At 41.7% G+C, this 17,014-nt stretch overlaps 1 protein-coding gene across 1 annotated transcript in view; it reads left to right on the top strand.

Annotated features, from left to right (window-relative positions):
* The window catches only part of mctp1a (multiple C2 domains, transmembrane 1a), a gene marked incomplete at its 3' end in the record, with an annotated part of 134,251 nt that overhangs the window by 81,374 nt on the left and 35,863 nt on the right, over positions 1–17,014 (top strand). Inside the window, 7 exon segments of the mRNA XM_080468269.1 lie at positions 186–263; positions 265–280; positions 5,038–5,140; positions 5,972–6,074; positions 6,672–6,773; positions 7,319–7,393; positions 9,597–9,716. Coding sequence (XP_080324395.1) covers positions 186–263; positions 265–280; positions 5,038–5,140; positions 5,972–6,074; positions 6,672–6,773; positions 7,319–7,393; positions 9,597–9,716 — 597 coding nt within the window.

Below are 17,014 nucleotides of genomic sequence, written 5' to 3'. Positions count from 1 at the left end.
CAGCCATTTGTTCCATGTTAGGCTTGACTGTAAATGCCAACTCCACATTTTCAAATGAAGATCAGTAAAGGACATATTCTACCCTTTCCTCCTTTAATGAAATGTCAGGCTATTGACCTGCCTTTTGCTTCAGTGCTAATTTGCTGTCCTCTTTGTCCTTTCACCCTGTCGCTGTGATGTTTCAGAGCCTTTGGAGGTCGCTGCACAACCTGAAAGATGTTGGCGTGGTGCAGGTTAAGGTCATCAGGGCTGAGGGCCTCATGGGCTGCAGATGTCACAGGTAAGACAATGACCTAAAGTCCACCCAAGAGGATCGGAAGAGCGATCTCGCGCCTGGATTTGTGCTGATGCTATATCCAATTTGCCCGTTTATCAGACACAGAACACTACACATTCATCTGATCGGCGACAGTCTAGTGTGAAACTAACAAGAACATTTTTATGCTTTAAAGAACTTTTGCTGAGTGTTTTCATCCAGACGTTGAAAAATTTTCTGTGGCACATATTCCGCCACCAGCTATCCGCCATAAATCTTGCAGAAGATGAAGTCAGAGGGTAATTTTGGTTTTAAGGGATGATCCTCGTGGAGAATCCTCAGAGAGAGTTAAAGTCTACTTTGTGCAGGATGCTAAATTTGTCTCTGCATTTTTAGAAAAGATGCAGACTGCTCATTTGAATAATAGAGAAAAAGTACAAATTTGAACCAACAAATCTCTCCCCTCCTCCTCCTCCTGCGCTTTCTCTGCTTGCTCTCTCTGAATCCTCCATTCTCCATTAATTCTTACTTTTAATTAGGCCTACAGTGACAGGCCTAGTTTTTCACTCTGTATTATCTGGTGAAGAGAGAACGGAAGTGTGTGTGTGTGTGTGTGTGTGGGGGGGGGGGGGGGGGGACAGTCTGGAGTTGTTCTCCATTTGAAACATCCACAGTCCCATTAGCAAATACAGAGTGGGGCTGGTTGATTTGGGTTATTGCGGGGAGCGACCGGAGCAGTCACACTGTAAACCTAATGGCTCTCCGGTTCTTGTATTTCACTCGGAGCAGACATTTGCACTGTGACTCTGTTGTAGAGATCATCATTCAGCCCCCAGCTTTATGGATTCTTCTAAAGAAATGTGTTAGCTGTTTGTCTCCACTGGTTTGAATTGGAAACATGTTTGAATTCAGAAGTGCCTCAATGGTGGTGACTCTTCATAGCAAAAGTGCATGGTTGTGTGAAGACTGGTTAAAGAAAACCCCAACCTGCTTTCATTTCCTACTTTGTTGCACCATTTGTGACATCATGACATGAGGCAGTTTTTAATTAGACCCACAAAGAATAACTTTTAACTTCAAATGTCAACATTTGCATTCACAGGAGAAATGTTTTTTCCACTTAACTTTATGTATCCATAAAAAAAATAAAATAAAAAATATCTTCTTTGGTTTCACATGTGGGCTTACTTTCACAGCTTTTTTTTTTTTTTTACTTAAAGGCAAAGACGTCTTATATTCAGACACATTGATGTGAAACTTTATTTAAATTCTTACAATCATGAAAAATGAAAGGAAATATGTTCTCTTTGTTTCCCTCCTCAGCCGGACTTACATGAGGAGAGTAAGTGAACTGATATTGATAAAAGACAGGCGCAGGGGGCTGTTACTCGATGGCTTATTCCTGTTGTTAGTCAGACTGTGTGTGTGTGTGTGTGTGTGTGTGTGTGTGTGTGTGTGTGTGTGTGTGTGTGTGTGTGTGTGTGTGTGTCACTGGCAGAAACAATAGCTCTGTAAGGGCTACATAAGGGCCCTCACCACATGAACACCCTATTTTAACAACCCAGACCAAGAGAGGGTCAGGAACAAGGTGAGAGAGAAACAGAAGGACAGACAAACAGACGGCAGAGACCGGGAGAGAGAGAGGGAGGAGGTCAGAGAGAAAAAAAAAGAGTTCACCATCTCTCTCCCATTCAGACTGCCTGTCCTGTGCTCCTCTCTCTCTCTCTCACTCTCTCTCTCTCTCTCTCTCTCTCTCTCTCTCTCTCTCTCTCTCTCTCTCTCTCTCTCTCTCTCTCTCTCTCTCTAATTGGAGTGTTTTTGTGGAGTAGCTCCACTCCAGCCCAAGTAGGATAACTGAAAATAGTCTCTAAAACCAACAATCCTTTTTGTCTGCCAGCTCTTGTCCCTCTGAGTGGATGCTATACTGTTAGAACATTTCAATGGTCTCACACACACACACACACACACACACCATGTGCAACTCAGTGACGGAACCCCCCCCCAAAAAACTTTAAATAGTGTGTTTTTACTTGCTACTCAATAATGTAGATATTCTGCAATATTACATGATGTAGCCAGTTTTCAAAAGCCTGCAAAATGACTGAGAACATAGCAGAAACGCCACATATTCACATTATAAAGTCGGCATCATAATTATTGTGACAATGCAGTGCGGTTGCTCCCTCTCCAACCTCAACTCTTCAAGCTGTCTTTGAGGAAATTACAGTTTGCGCCCTCGTGTCTTTACTGTATTCATGGACTGCACTTATCTCGGAGCGCTCTAAAAATTAATTTGAGCCCGCTCCTCACTGCAAACCCGTTGCCATTGCCACAGAGATGGGACCCACAGGGGAAGGGAGGTGGGTCTACGTTTGGACATTACCTGGACCATCACGGAGTGGCGCTCAAATCTAAGCGTGTAATTGTTTAAGACAGCCGCCTCTGGTGCTGGTGGCCAATAAGGTGAAAGTTCATCACCAATAACAACTGGCTCTCAGCGGCAACGCCGCCTGCCATGTCATTAAAAACTGAATATTAGGGAGAAAGCGGGGGGCAGGAACGCGGTTTCACAGAAATTATTTCCATCTCCTAATTTGCGTGATTGCATTAAAATTGAATCAGAAGTGATTTGTGGGGGCAACATTATTATTGTCGATGATACGGGAGTTTCAGGATGATTAAGGAGGACGATAAATTCTTGACATTTCACTGTGAAATTAGTACTTGAAAAATGTTGCAAATAGTTGTTTTAAGTGGATTATTATTTTTAGTATTATCTGTTCTACGTCACTAAAGTTAAAAAAAAAAAAAAAAAGGAAATAAAGGTAATTTGATGGGGTATCTAATTTCCAGACAGTTACTATTGGTAATAAAGTGGAAAGCAAGCTGCATTCAGAAATCAGCCCTCGAGTTCCGTTACTTGTGTCTATTCTATTGTATGTTGTTTTGTGTCATAGAAGTCATAGCTGTCAATATCCACTTGAAACACTCCACATCGATAGAGTGCCACAAACAGATATGAAAAGGTAACACCTACGCCTCAGCATTGATCACAGTGACATTTACTTTGCACACCCACTAAATGTCCTGCCCTTGTCACAACATTTGAAGAAAATCACACCAATCAATGGCACTTACACAGATGGATCCATGCTATTAGGAGCTTTGAACTCAATCTTAACTTTATCAAGTCTTATTATGCAGCATTGCTGCTTTAATTGTATTTCAATATTTTTCAATATTTTCTGAGAAAATTTGGTGTGGGATGGATTTTCTTTCCTACGTCCTGACCCAGCCTTTTCAAGCATTGATGAGTTTAAACCAGCAGCGCAATGACTCCCGGCAGTTTAATAAAAACATAATGATCAAAGCCTGAATTAAGAGTTTTGTTGTTGTTGTTTTGGTTTTTTTTGTTCATCTGGAGGCAAATTGAAGAGAGTTGGGCCGGCAGGCGTGGAGCGCTGGTCTCACGCCTTGATGCCGGAAAAGAATCTGAAATGTGAGATGTTGGTAAACAAATAGAGAATTATATAGGACATTACTGGTTTTCATTATCGTAGTACAGTACACTATTCTCAGGAGAAAGAGATAACTCTGTGATTATGATTTTTTTTTTCCCTCTTCGTCCCTCCCTACATTGTTACATAACTGTAGTAAATCCTGAATTAAAAGTTATGCCGGAATTAATTAGCATTGATGAATAGGATTTTCAACTGTGTGGCTAAAACCATGTTTTTAACATTTCTTTTCCTACTTAAAAAAAATAAAGAAATTAAATCTTTCACTATTTAATGGATTTTTTATGTGGCTGTGTGTTCTTCATTATTATTTATATTTTATATATATATAGACTTTTATATATATATTTTTATAAGTCTATATATATAAAAGTCTATATATATAAAATATAAATAATAATGGAGAACATACAGCCACATAAAAAATCCATTAAATAGTGAAAGATTTTTTATATACATATAGATAGATAGATAGATAGGAGGATGGGATACTAATTAAGAAAAAGCAGGGCTTTTAAAACGTCACACAATATTTATTTAATCATATTATTGTACATAGAGAAAAACACTCTGAAATAATAAGGATTAAATAAATACATTTACTGTCATCCTTTTGGCTTTTTTATTCTGATGTTGTGTTTTTCCTTCCGTCGATGGCGCGAATATCCCACTGCTCGCTTTGCAATCTGAAATCATAGAGCGGCCACATTTCTCACACCCCGTGCTCGGCCGTCTTTATCTTCTCCTCAGAAGTTCTCTGGCCTTCAGAGCCATATCGACCTCTGTGTTCTCAGCACCGTCTGTTTTTCAAAGTCTTCTCTCTCTTTTCTTTCTCCCACCCCCCCCTCCTCGTGACTGCCCAGGGCACAGTTGTCCTGGAGCTTATCTTCTAGTTGTCCATGTTCCCAGGGTGCTGATAGAAATGGCTTTCAGCATGTTACACTGATATGCTGTTGTATAATATACATGGCATTGGGGCTAAAATTGAAAGACTCATATTATTACAGTTGTGATAAGACCCAGGTGTTGGAGCTACCATGTGATCTAAAGAGAAGATGCTGTATGCCATATGTCATAATAATGTGTAGTCTGGACGATAGACAAAAGCTGTTGGAATTACTCAGGATTCTGGCATTCAAACAACAAGCTAATCAAACTTCAACTTCAAACTAGTATCAGCTGTATTTATATATTTATATGACTGTTTGCTGAGAAGGTCATCCTTTATGCTTTTTCTTTCTTTTTTTTTATTTATTCATTCAGGTAAGAGTGATCCATTCTGCGTGGTGGAGCTGAGTAACGATCGGCTGCAGACGCACACTGTTTACAAAAACCTCAATCCAGAATGGAACAAGGTCTTCACTTTGTGAGTGGCTTTTGCAACACTCATGTTTCTCTGCATTTAAACAGATATCATTACTGAAGAAAATACGGGTTTGCTTAGAATGGCAGTTTGATGATAAAACAGTCTCCTAATAAAATAGATTCAGATTTGCCTCTTAACCTTCATCACTTACTAAAAGTATATTCTGGATAAATCTGAGTACTAAGAAATAAGATTATTTAATCACAGGTTTTTTTGTTGTTGTTAATTTGGCATGAACCCTTTTAATTAATAGTACCTCGCAAAAATCCAGTATATTTGTGTGTATGGGTTCAAAAAAGGACAAAATATTATACAAATACGTTCATATTTTTCTCCGTTTTCTTTCTTCAAATGTATAGTTATACTGTGCCAATAAATACAAATACAGGACTAACTAGACATAATTCATCAAATCTATTTTCCACACTGAAACCCTGAGAGGTCCTAGTAATGGAACCACCTAATATAGTCGTTTTTTTGTGCGTATATATATTTTTCATCGCCTTCTTTCCACACCTAATATCTGCTATTGTGTAGCCTAGCCCATAGTTCTCAAAAGACACATCTGATACGTCTGAGCTGCACACTTTACCTCTCTTTAACTCGTGCTGTACCATTGTGCATATAAAATGTCTGTGGAGACTTTTCAAACGTTGATGTAAGGTTGAGACACTGAAAATATCTCATGGTTTTAAACCATCTCTGTGTCTTTTATGTGCAAAAAAAAAAGAAGAAAAAAAATTCCTTAGTGATGTGATCGCTTTAAAAATTGTTTTGCTGCCCACATTTCGGTGTAGATGTCATCTGTGTTTGTCTTTGTGTGTGGTCCAGTAACGTGAAGGACATCCACTCCGTACTTGAGGTCACTGTTTACGACGAGGACCGAGACAGAAGTGCCGACTTCCTGGGGAAAGTGGCTATTCCTTTACTAAATGTGAGTCAAAGGAAGATTTCTGCGTGTTTCTTTTCCTCGTCCCTTGGGAATAATAGAGAGAACATAGTGGAAAAGGAAAGAATAAAAACAGACGGCGGAAGATATAAAAAGCAGAGGTTATTTTTGCAGCTACACTGATGACACTGTTATTATTTCACAAAGAGAAAGAGATGACAGGAAGGAGGAAAAAATGGAAGAGGGACTGAGGGGAAAAAGAGAAGAGATTGATAGCTGAGAAGAAAGAAAGTTAGGGGATGAGAGATGATAGGAAAATGACACTGATAGAGAAATGGAATGATGTGATTTGGAGAAAAATAAAGACGCAAGAATGTTACAATTGGAGAAAATATAGATAGTCCGTGAAAGAGTTGTATATCTAATGTATCCATGCTCTGCTCTCCAGTATGATTCCCCAGGATAGTTAATTTCTGTTTGACAGAGCCGAGCTGCAGTGGGTAATGAACAGGTACTTGTCAGAGTTGCCACAGTTGTTTTGGGTTCCCTGTCAGCGCCAGCAGCTGGGGTTCAAAGGTGGCCCGGGGAGCCGATTCAGCCGGGTATTGCCAGACAGACGCCTGTCATGTCCCTCTCCCACAGATCCAAAATGGAGAACGCAAAGCCTACGCCTTGAAAAGCAAGGAGCTGACAGGGCCAACAAAAGGGGTCATCTTTCTCGAAATAGACGTGATTTTTAATGCTGTAAGTCTTTCTTTTTCTTTTTTGAGTCTCCTCCCTGGTTTTTTTTTTTTTATTTTCCCCTCCACCCCTTATTATCTGCTCCCTCACTCTCATCCCTCTCTTGTTCTCTCCAGCATTCCCCCCTTCTACTCTGCTGTTGTCTTTATTCTGTTTGCCCCCCCTCTCTTCACTCGCTACCATCTCATCCCTCGTCCCTTGTCCCTCGTCCTCGTTTTAGCTTTAATTATCGAAGACTCCCTCTCAGCAGCCTTTGTTCGCCCATTCACCACCGCTGTGTGTGTCCTATAGCGGCCATCTTACAGCTCTCTCTCCCGCTCCCTCTAGCCTCTGACATGGGGCACGCTCTATGCTTGTGCTGCCATGTTGTGTCACAATACAGTGATTCGAATCACCCTTTGAAATAATCAAATTAAAGCCCCTTGCTAATTTATCAGCACCATGTCTTTCATCTGCATTCTATTATGTCTTCTTTTTTTTTTTTTTTTTTTTAAAGTCGCTCACCAATTGCTGTTTGTGACACTGCACGTGTTTACTCCGTCGTCCAGGTGAAGGCTGGTCTCAGGACGTTGAATCCCATTGAACAGAAGTACATCGAGGAGGAGCCCAGAGTGTCCAAACAGGTACATCACCAGGCAACACTTATCTTCCATCTCTCTCTGCCTCGTTTTTATCTCTGTCCACCACGATACCCCCTACTCCGCCTAACTGTCTGAGGCAAAAACCAACAACCTTGGTGAGTGGCGTCTTGTAATGCACAACAACTGTGTGGGCAAGATACAACAGGATGATTGAAGGAAAAACAGCATTTTGTTTCTTTTTTTTTTTTTTTTTTTCTTCTTCTTCTTTCCTCCTCTCCCCCTTCTCTCATCACTACCCCCTCGCATCCACTCTGAGTGGTGAATAGAAATGTCAAGCTGTCAGCTCTGGGGTGCATAAGTAGATTGGCCATCCTTATAGTTGGCCCTCTTTGCCACTGCTGCTTTGCACTTCATTGTCACGCTGCTCAGTGTGGCGGCACCACAAAGGGATGAATGGTAGGGGCTGGCCCACATCAGACATGTCATATGAGTGACCGTTTGGGCCCAGCAGTCAATGTTACGCCATGCACAGCCGAGCATAGCCCTGCCCAACACGACACAACACACACACACCAGCTCCCACACCACCCTATTGTCAGCACTCCATCTATTCCCTCCTTTCCTTCACTGTTCCTGCCTTTTCTGCCGCCCCCTATTTCGGCCCTCTCTGTGCTTTTCTCCCAAGTACTGATTTTCTTTTCTCCATCTTCATTTCACCCCTGACTCATCGAGATGACCCATGTCAGCGTCTCGCAATGATGATGTCACTTGCTTTGGAGGGATTGCCCCATGAGGGCTCTTTTGTGCAGTAGCTGCTCCCCTGCTGCTTGCTTGCTGCTTAGTGTGCAGAAAGACACACTGAAAATGAACGAGAAAAAAAGAAACACGCTTACACATACTGCCTGCCAAACAAGCATTTAATTGTATAAATGACATTTGACTTAATAAATGACTCCACCACAATTCTAAGTGTTTTTAAGGGATGACTCCAGGTCCTGTTAGGTGTAAATAATGGACATTAAGATATTATTATCAATGCAGCAATGGCAACAATGTGCACTAAGAGCTTGTGCAGAGAAATGTGGAAGTGGATGATTTGCAGACCCGCTGTCCTCAGGGTCTGCGTGTCCCCAGCAGAACACCACATAGTCATCCCCAGTTTGGCATCAATAAGCTTCACATAATTATACACAAAGAAGAAGAAATCCCCCTCATCTTCCTTTGAAACAGCCCAGCCACCCCTATAACCACATGCAGATCTATCCAGATAGACACGAGCTGCAGACTTCACTGTGGGGCTACAAACACATACTGGGTTGTACATGATATCCAGATTACACACACGTTTAATCACAGGCATACGTTTTTCAGAAGAATAAAGTGATGTCCTCTAATTTCGTTGAGCAGCAACGTGGTGAGCTACTTTGTCATCTGGGAGCACTTTCTCCTGGTGGTGACCTGATCAGGTGGTTGGTGTTCTTTCACTGCTGTTATGCTATTTCCTGAATGGTTGGCAACCCAGAGGGATGACAGCAGTTAGCTGGTTCTTTCTCATCACTGGCCAAATGCCTGGAGATCGCTCGGGGAGGAGAATCCAGGGACCATGTTGGAAACTGTTATTACTGCACTAAACTACCTCACTGAGAGAGCAGACGTGAAGAATCACCATGAGTCAGCCTGTCATGACGACCATTGTCCCACACTCATCCACACTCATGTAAGGCTAACCAAGAGGGAGAACAAGCTTATTTCCTCCTGGTCCCTTCATGCTGTACGAGTGAATACAAAGTGAGGTCAAAGCTGCAAATCCTCTAAATTGATACTTCTGTTATTTTTACAGAGATAGCACAATAGATACATTAAACACACATACATTCTACACACTTTCTACTAATATTATAAGCTCTACAGCAGTATACAAAAGTATGTAATATTAAGCAAAGGTTTGCTGCCATGTCCTGCACACCATATACTGTGTAGCGATATATGATTCTGCACAGCGTTGTGTATCATTGTGGGATTTGTGAAACCTTAATTTGTTTCTCATCTTAACATATTTACAATACCGCATTACAGGATTGATACTTTTCAAACATAGGAGTTATCTGTGTGTGTACTGTATGTGTGTATTATATTTACTTCTTACCATACCTGCGGTGATAAATCATGTATGAAAACACTCAGCTTATGCATTTTGAATCGCAAGCCTTCACTTGTCTAACACATTCACTTGTCTCTTCCCCAGTTACTTTTGCGCAACTTCAACCGAGTTAGACGCTGCATCATGTTCCTGATCAACACGGGCTGCTACATCAACAGCTGCTTTGAATGGGACTCTCCGCAGAGGAGCATCTGTGCTTTTCTGGTATGTAGAGTTGCTCTTAGATACTCTCTACAATTAATTGCAACATATCACATTCGAGTCTGCACATTTTCCAGACATGAATAACAAAACCAGGATAACTGCCTGATTGCCATGAAGATGGATTAGGCTGTGTTGCTATTATTTTGGTTAGTTAAGGATCTGATGTAGGAGGAAGCCACTTTAATATAAATGTGTTTGGGCCTCCTTTTCTGTTAGGAAAATTACATAAACCCCAAATAGATCATGTATATACACAAAAGAGAGAGACACACACAGAGGTAGACATGTTCCTCGATGCTGTAAGACCATTTCTGCTAACAAAGTATAGATCCTTCACTGGTAATTTGACACTTAAACACAAGAGATTGTTGATGTCTCAAGCGCAGTTAAGTACACCCCCCACCACTACAGACCGTTACTCACACACTCAAACGTCTTGATATGATGCACTCAGTGGTTTTTTTTTTTCGTTGTATTAAATCTAGATGCACACATGGCATAGACTGTATATGGCAAGTGTCTGCTTTGACACTCGTTTACTAGGGATGAGGGGGGGCATGGTGTTGCAGCGTAAACACTATTTTATTAGACCCTCAGATGTCCAAATACTGAGAAAAATCAAACTATGTGTGAGAAGCTGTTCCCTCGAAATGGCAGACTCTTTCCCTCTTCTCGTCGGTGTCTCTCGCTCTCTCTTTCTCTCTCTCCAGCCTCTCGCGCTCCTTTCCTTGTCATCTGTGTCTGGTATTAAAAGGTGAAGTGTAATTGGACAGCAGAGCTATCAGTAAAAGACATTCTCCTGCAGGGCAGTGAGTGGCTGCATGGAGGTTCCTACCCTAAAGATGACAGAGTAGGCATTTAATCCTGTCTGGTTTAGTGTCCTGACTTAAGTAGCTACAGGACAGGTGGACCCGCCCTGCCCCAGCCCTCTACCATGGAAGCCCTGAGTGTCTCCACAGCAGACATTAGACATTAGCAGCATTTGGCTGTCTGACACCAGTCTAATCTCTGCTGAAGCTGTGTGTGAGTGTGTGTGTGTGTGTGTGTGTGTGTGTGTGTGTGTGTGTGTGTGTGTGTGTGTGTGTGTGTGTGTGTGTGTGTGTGTGTGTGTGTGTGTGTGTGTGTGTGTGTGTGTGTGTGTGTGTGTGTGTGTGTGTGTGTGTGTGTGTGTGTGTGTGTGTGTGTGTGGCAGGTCACAGTGTCATCACAAGACATGGGTCAGGAGAGACACAGTATTGATCAGTTAACATTTTCCCTTTTGTGTTCGTGAGCGCGCCTGCGTGCGAGCCCGGCGCGAGCGCACATGTTTGCATTTCGTCTTCTGTGAGGCTGACGTGGGCGCTAGTCCTCATATGTTATCTTAGAGAAACGAATGAAAATGTCAGACAAAAAAATGTCAAAGAATTCATAGAAAACAAGGTCACTTTAGAAATGCCAATCTACATGGTGAATAGAGAGGGGAGGACGCAGCCTTGGTTAGTGCAGCCCACATTTGAGCACAGACACAAACACACGCATGCATGCTCACCCCGTTTCGAAACACGGCATATAGTAAGTCCATTTCAGAGTAACAGTTCCTGTTAATCATTTTCTCACCGTGCTCACTTATTTTCAAAAGTATTTAGATGATGACAAAGGATGTATCTAGGCCAAGGACATAGTGTTTTATAGTTTATAGAAATCCTGAAATTTAGGTGTCATTGTACCCCCATCCCCCGCTCTTTTGGGAGTCTGTTAACGTAGGAGTATGCACTTAGCTAAAAGCATCTGAGTATTTAAGGCCTCTCCTCTACACAGGTATTCCCTCCCTCCCCTTCCATTTCTTCATCCCTCTCTCATTTCTCCCTTACTTTGAGAGGCCTCTTAATCACTTCACTCATCTCTTTAAGTGGGTTTTTATGGGGGGCCATCTGGCCAAGGTGGTGCGTTCATGAAGGTGTACTGCTGCGTGTGATTATGGGCATGTGTATCTATACACATGTGCACGTATGTTTCTGTCTGGCTGTCTTTCTAGACAGATGTTACACTTAACTTTCCGACAACGCTGCAGCTACTGAGACGGTGCTGTGTGCAACTCACCCTCTAAACTCACAAACGTGTACACTTCTTAGCTGCTAAGTGAGCCCGAGGGGCCGAATTTAGGCGCGTTCATATATTTGGGGGCTTTTGTGGACAATGAAGTGCATCAAAGTGCAGTTGTCATACTGTGTCAACGCACATCACTCCCTTCCGCAGAAACGCTCAAAATTTTCTTCATGGTCGCTTACTCTCCTTCTGCCCAGTTCTGAAATGCCAGCCGCATGTACACATCACCCATTAGTGCCAGCTGTGATTAGTGTGTATGTTGTGTGTGTTTTGTGTGCATGTGCGAGAAAGAGAGATATCGCATAGTCTCACATGCAGCCTTTCACTCATCCTCTCTCTCTCTCTCTCTCTCTCTCTCTCTCTCTCACACCCACACTGCTGTCACCCACCCATCCCGACAGTGAATCAGCCACCGTGGCAGCTTTGCCTGAGGCGTTGGCACAATGGACGGGACTGAAGTTACCTCCTGTCCTGCATGATGGGTGGTGTCTGTGTATGTGTGTGTCTGTGTACTCATGTGTGTCTATGGACGGTGTCTCCATTTCCAGTCTCGGGGTTAAGCGTCTGCTTCCGCTCTCCACACCTGCAAGCTGACTGTCTTTCCCTTCTATCCATCTCTCCATCCCCGCTCTTCTTTATCTTTCCCTCCCCTACACTTCCCTCCCCTTCCCTTCCCTCCCGGAGAGTTGAGGCCATTGTCGAGCTGAGCGGTGTTGGGTTCTGTTCTCCTGCTGCTGCCAGCTCTCCCCACGGCCCCTGCAAGACAAGGCTGTTATTGCCCCAGGGACCGCAGGCCTCAGCAGCTCTTCCTCCAAACAAATTTGCTGTAACTTTATCTGCAATTGGGCCCTGAATTGGGAGCAAATAGAGGCAGCTTTGTGAAGCTCAGGGAAGGGCGAGGGCAGCGAGCTGGGGGTTGTTGGGGAGGCAGGGGAAATGATACCGGGCTCTTTTATGTCAGGCAAAGTAGGACTCTTATCAGGAAGAGAGCCCAGACAAGGGAGCTACTTCTAGAGGAAACTGGAGCACCTATCACCTGCTTTGCATTTAGATAAAAATTCACCCTGCTGAAATAAAAAAGGGAAAAAAAAGCAAAGACAGGTACAGAAGCAACTATTGGAGTGTGTACGTTAGTGTGTGTGTGTGTGTGTGTGTGTGTGTGTGTGTGTGTGTGTGTGTGTGTGTGTGTGTGTGTGTGTGTGTGTGTGTGTGTGTGTGTGTGTGTGTGTGTGTGTGTGTGTGTGTGTGTGTGTGTGTGTGTGTGTTTTTGCACATTTCTGGCTGCAGTTTGATACACATAGAGTAGAGACGCCATAGCAGTCAGTGGTACACACCACTCCAGGTCTCTTTAAATTGCTCCTTTGACTCCTCTTCAAAGAACCTGTCTAACTTTTAAAAGTTTTAAAGTCGGTAGTTCGTCTTTGCCCACAGCAAGGGACAGCTTTGAAAGATATACTTTCACATTTTACTGCTCTCCTGATTTACAAAATGAATGATAGTTGAAATATAGTGGAATGACTAACAGAGAATACCAAGTCAGAGTTTAATCACCAGAGATAGAGAAACAGAACATGCATTTCAGTATTTTTAACTTCTAAATGATACCAATGTGAAGTTTGTAACCATAAGTGGTGCATGTTTTATTTTATTTTATTTTTATGTTTTGACAAAGTGACTTTCTTTGACATGTCTCTTCTTGTGATTTGGAGTGCCTCTTTTATTGCGTGAACAGGATTAATTGTGCTCTGAAGTTGTATTCTGCAGGAAAACAGCAGGGGGCAGTCTAGCACCACTGGATGCTGCATTGGTCTGGTCACAAACAGGACTCAGTCTCCCTCCCTCTTGTTCCCTCGAACTTAACAGGACTTCTAGTTGCTATCTGGCAACACTTAGTGCCAGCATGGAAATTGATGTAAGAGAGATAAAGGAGAACTCTGAAATCCAAACTTCAGTTTCACTCCACTGAGACAGAGCAGGGGGAAAGTTAGCCTGGTGTGTGGTTAATGTAAGCCAAAGTATTGATATTACCCTCCCACAGTGCTGTTGCAAAGAGCCGTAAGGACGCGGGTTATGTTTTGAAACAAATAATGCAACTCTCAACGTGTCACCCTAAGTGCTTAAATAAATCATTTTGACTTTGTGTTTTTGTCAACATTTTTAATAGATCTTCCTCTATCTGGCTTTTCATTATGAAGAGAAAGAATCAAAGATTATAACAGCAATAAAGTCCAACTACTGAGGGTTGTCAAAGTAATTTAGTTTACTGACTTTCAGTATTGTTTCTTTGAGTAAAATATTACAAATTGCGCTGCCACAATTTGACTTTGTTCGTGTTTGCAATTGTCTGTTTTAATTACACGTCTCATTTCAATTTTAACAAGTGCTCAGATGTGAAGTTTGCCCAGTTCAAATGTAGCCGTTTACTACATCTAAACAGGTTTAGCAGATTTGACAGTGGGAAATATTCTTCGACTTTATTTTTTGACAAGGTGATATTTGGTTCCTAAAAGATATGAGCAAATATGGCTTTATGAGAAATGACAATGAAGTTTCATGACAAAAAAGATTTGCTGGTTTAAAGAAAAAAATTGCTTTATTAATACTGACTTATTTTCTTTAATTTGGTCACAACTACTTTTAATTGTTTTGCCTAAAATCAAACATTCATCAAAGAGGAAAAAAGTAAAATCTCCGTACAGACAGTGATCACTCATTTTCTTCTGCACATTACAGAAATATAATCACTGTTTTTGATATAACATGAGAAGGAAAAAATGGGTCCATATTATTTCTTTAAACAATTGCCATATATGTTTTTAAAACTACAAAAACTGAACAAAAATTTTTTTATTTGTGAGGAATATAAAATTACATATACAGAAGAGCCAAATACACAGTCTGTTGATGTGAATAATTTTCTTACCACGCAGGTAAGAATGCAGCTTCATTAAACAAAGCCCGAGCGAGAGATGGCCATCCCCTTTTGTACTTCTTCAGATATTCACTATGAACTATCACCAGCCACTACATATTGTGTCTCTGACCACTCATCTACAAATGATTCCCCAGGACTACATCTGGAGATTCATTTAGAATTTCTATCCCTTTTTTGCCCTTCCATCCAGCATGTTTTCATCATTATTTCTTTTTTTTCTTTTTTTTTTTTTTTTTGCTTTCTCCTTTCTCTGGTCACTGACATCCACAGCAGGCTCCTTCCCACTCCCTCTTCTCCAGGCGAAGAGCCTCCTATCTGGTGCAGCAAGCGACGGGGGTCGCCTGTGATCGCCCAGTCCTGGTGGAAAGGTCCACGCACCGCAGGGCCCCACTGCCCAGCTGGTGGGCACAAAGGCGATACAGGGCTGGACACTGCTGAGCCTGGGTGTCCAATTTCTTCAGCTGCCAGTCAAAACTTCGCCCTCAGCCACTTAAACCAAATGGTGGAGGAATGAAGGGGCGATGACAGGTTAAACAACTTCTGGCAAACAGGGAGATGAAAAAAAGTGGAATTACATAAAAAAAAAAAAAAAAAAGACGATTTTAAGCTTTTCCATAAACAACAGTGAAGTGAAGTACAATAATTTTTTTTCTGCTCAGTAACAACAGTACTTTGAGCAGACAAGCCAGCACTAAATATATTTCCAGAAGATTGTGTCTCTACTGTAAGTTATATTTATAGCAATGTATTTGAAAGGAGCGTACGTGCATCTGCATGAAGACGTTTCTAAGTGTGCAGTTATTTATAGCCTTTACTAGAATAGGTTTGAAACAAGTGAACTCCTTTGTTTGTTCAACTGAAGTCAAGTTTCACCACCTCCCACACTGATGTTATGTACTTTGAGATTATACGCGTGTTTACCGGTGATTGAGATAATACAAAATTATGAATTATAATAATTTGTTGGGAGATGGGTCATTTTAGACGAGCTGCATTTTGCGGAGAAACTCTGTGTTGCGATTATCTGCCTGCAAGTGGCTGTTGTTAAGATTTCTCACTCCCAACATCTTTTTAGGATGAATGAAAGGAAATAGTTGTTTTGCTTATTAGTAAACACATGAATTATTGAGCGGTTTCTCTCCAGTTCTCCTACATAAATGTATCAGAGAAAGTGAAGTTGTGCCTAAGAGAGACAGACAGCGTTTCTGATTCTTGTGGGAGATTCTGTTGTTGCACTGCGAGGCCATTCAGGTTTATTTAAAGTATAAATTCTGCTGAGAGCATTATGCAAATGCACTGGACATTTCTAATGTTTAATTTATGTATCTTTTTGCTTTGTTTGCTCAGTGTTTATCCAGTATACTCGTTGGATAAAGTTATGATTTGTTGAAAAGCTAGGACGTGAGCCTTTCAAACTTTTTTTTTTAACGGGAGAGGAGGGTGAAGTCGAATACGTGTGTGTGTGTGTGTGTGTGTGTGTGTGTGTGTGTGTGTGTGTGTGTGTGTGTGTGTGTGTGTGTGTGTGTGTGTGTGTGTGTGTGTGTGTGTGTGTGTGTGTGTGTGTGTGTGTGTGTGTGTGTGTGTGTGTGTGTGTGTGTGTCCGGCCAACTCCACTACAGTAACCTGCACACATGTGCGTGCACACGCTGTCGAGGGGCTGTTGAACTTCATATTCACATTAACCTCAGGCTGCAAACACAATGAAGAGCTTGATTTCAGTCGCCGCCCTCCCTCTCTGTCTCTGTCCCTCACACACAGACACCGAAATAAAACAATTTGATTGTTGATTATTAAGCTTCGTCTCTCTCTTGTTGATGTTGTTCATCCAAACAGGATAGATCGTAATTGGTGCACAGACCAATAAATCTGCTTTATACAGTAATAGTCTCAATTTCACCACTCTTAAAAGTTTCCTATTAAAAATGATTGTTGAACAGGGATACATTTCCACAGACAGAGTAATTAATTTCAAATCTTCTTTGCTCATATTTGAAATAATGGATTTCTTGTACTTGAATTTGATAAATATGTTTTGCTAGAGGAGACTGAGCATTAGGCACGGTTTGCATTTTCAGCATTTGTTATAATTGCTGCTGAGAATTTATCTATCGTGAAGAATCTCTGTATACTTAAACATGATATTATTAGAAGAGATAAATATCCTTTTGTTCTGTTTGTTTCTGACGGATTTTATTCCCACACAATAGACCATCTCTCTTAACTTTTTCGCTGCAATTGACACAATGCGTTCTTACAATTGGCTCAGCGCTGCCAGAAA

Source organism: Lipophrys pholis (assembly GCF_963383615.2).
Source record: "Lipophrys pholis genome assembly, chromosome: 7".
In the NCBI taxonomy this organism is placed as follows: domain Eukaryota; kingdom Metazoa; phylum Chordata; class Actinopteri; order Blenniiformes; family Blenniidae; genus Lipophrys; species Lipophrys pholis.
The sequence above is the reverse complement of the archived record's forward strand: the minus strand, read 5'-3'. Positions and strand labels throughout refer to the sequence as shown.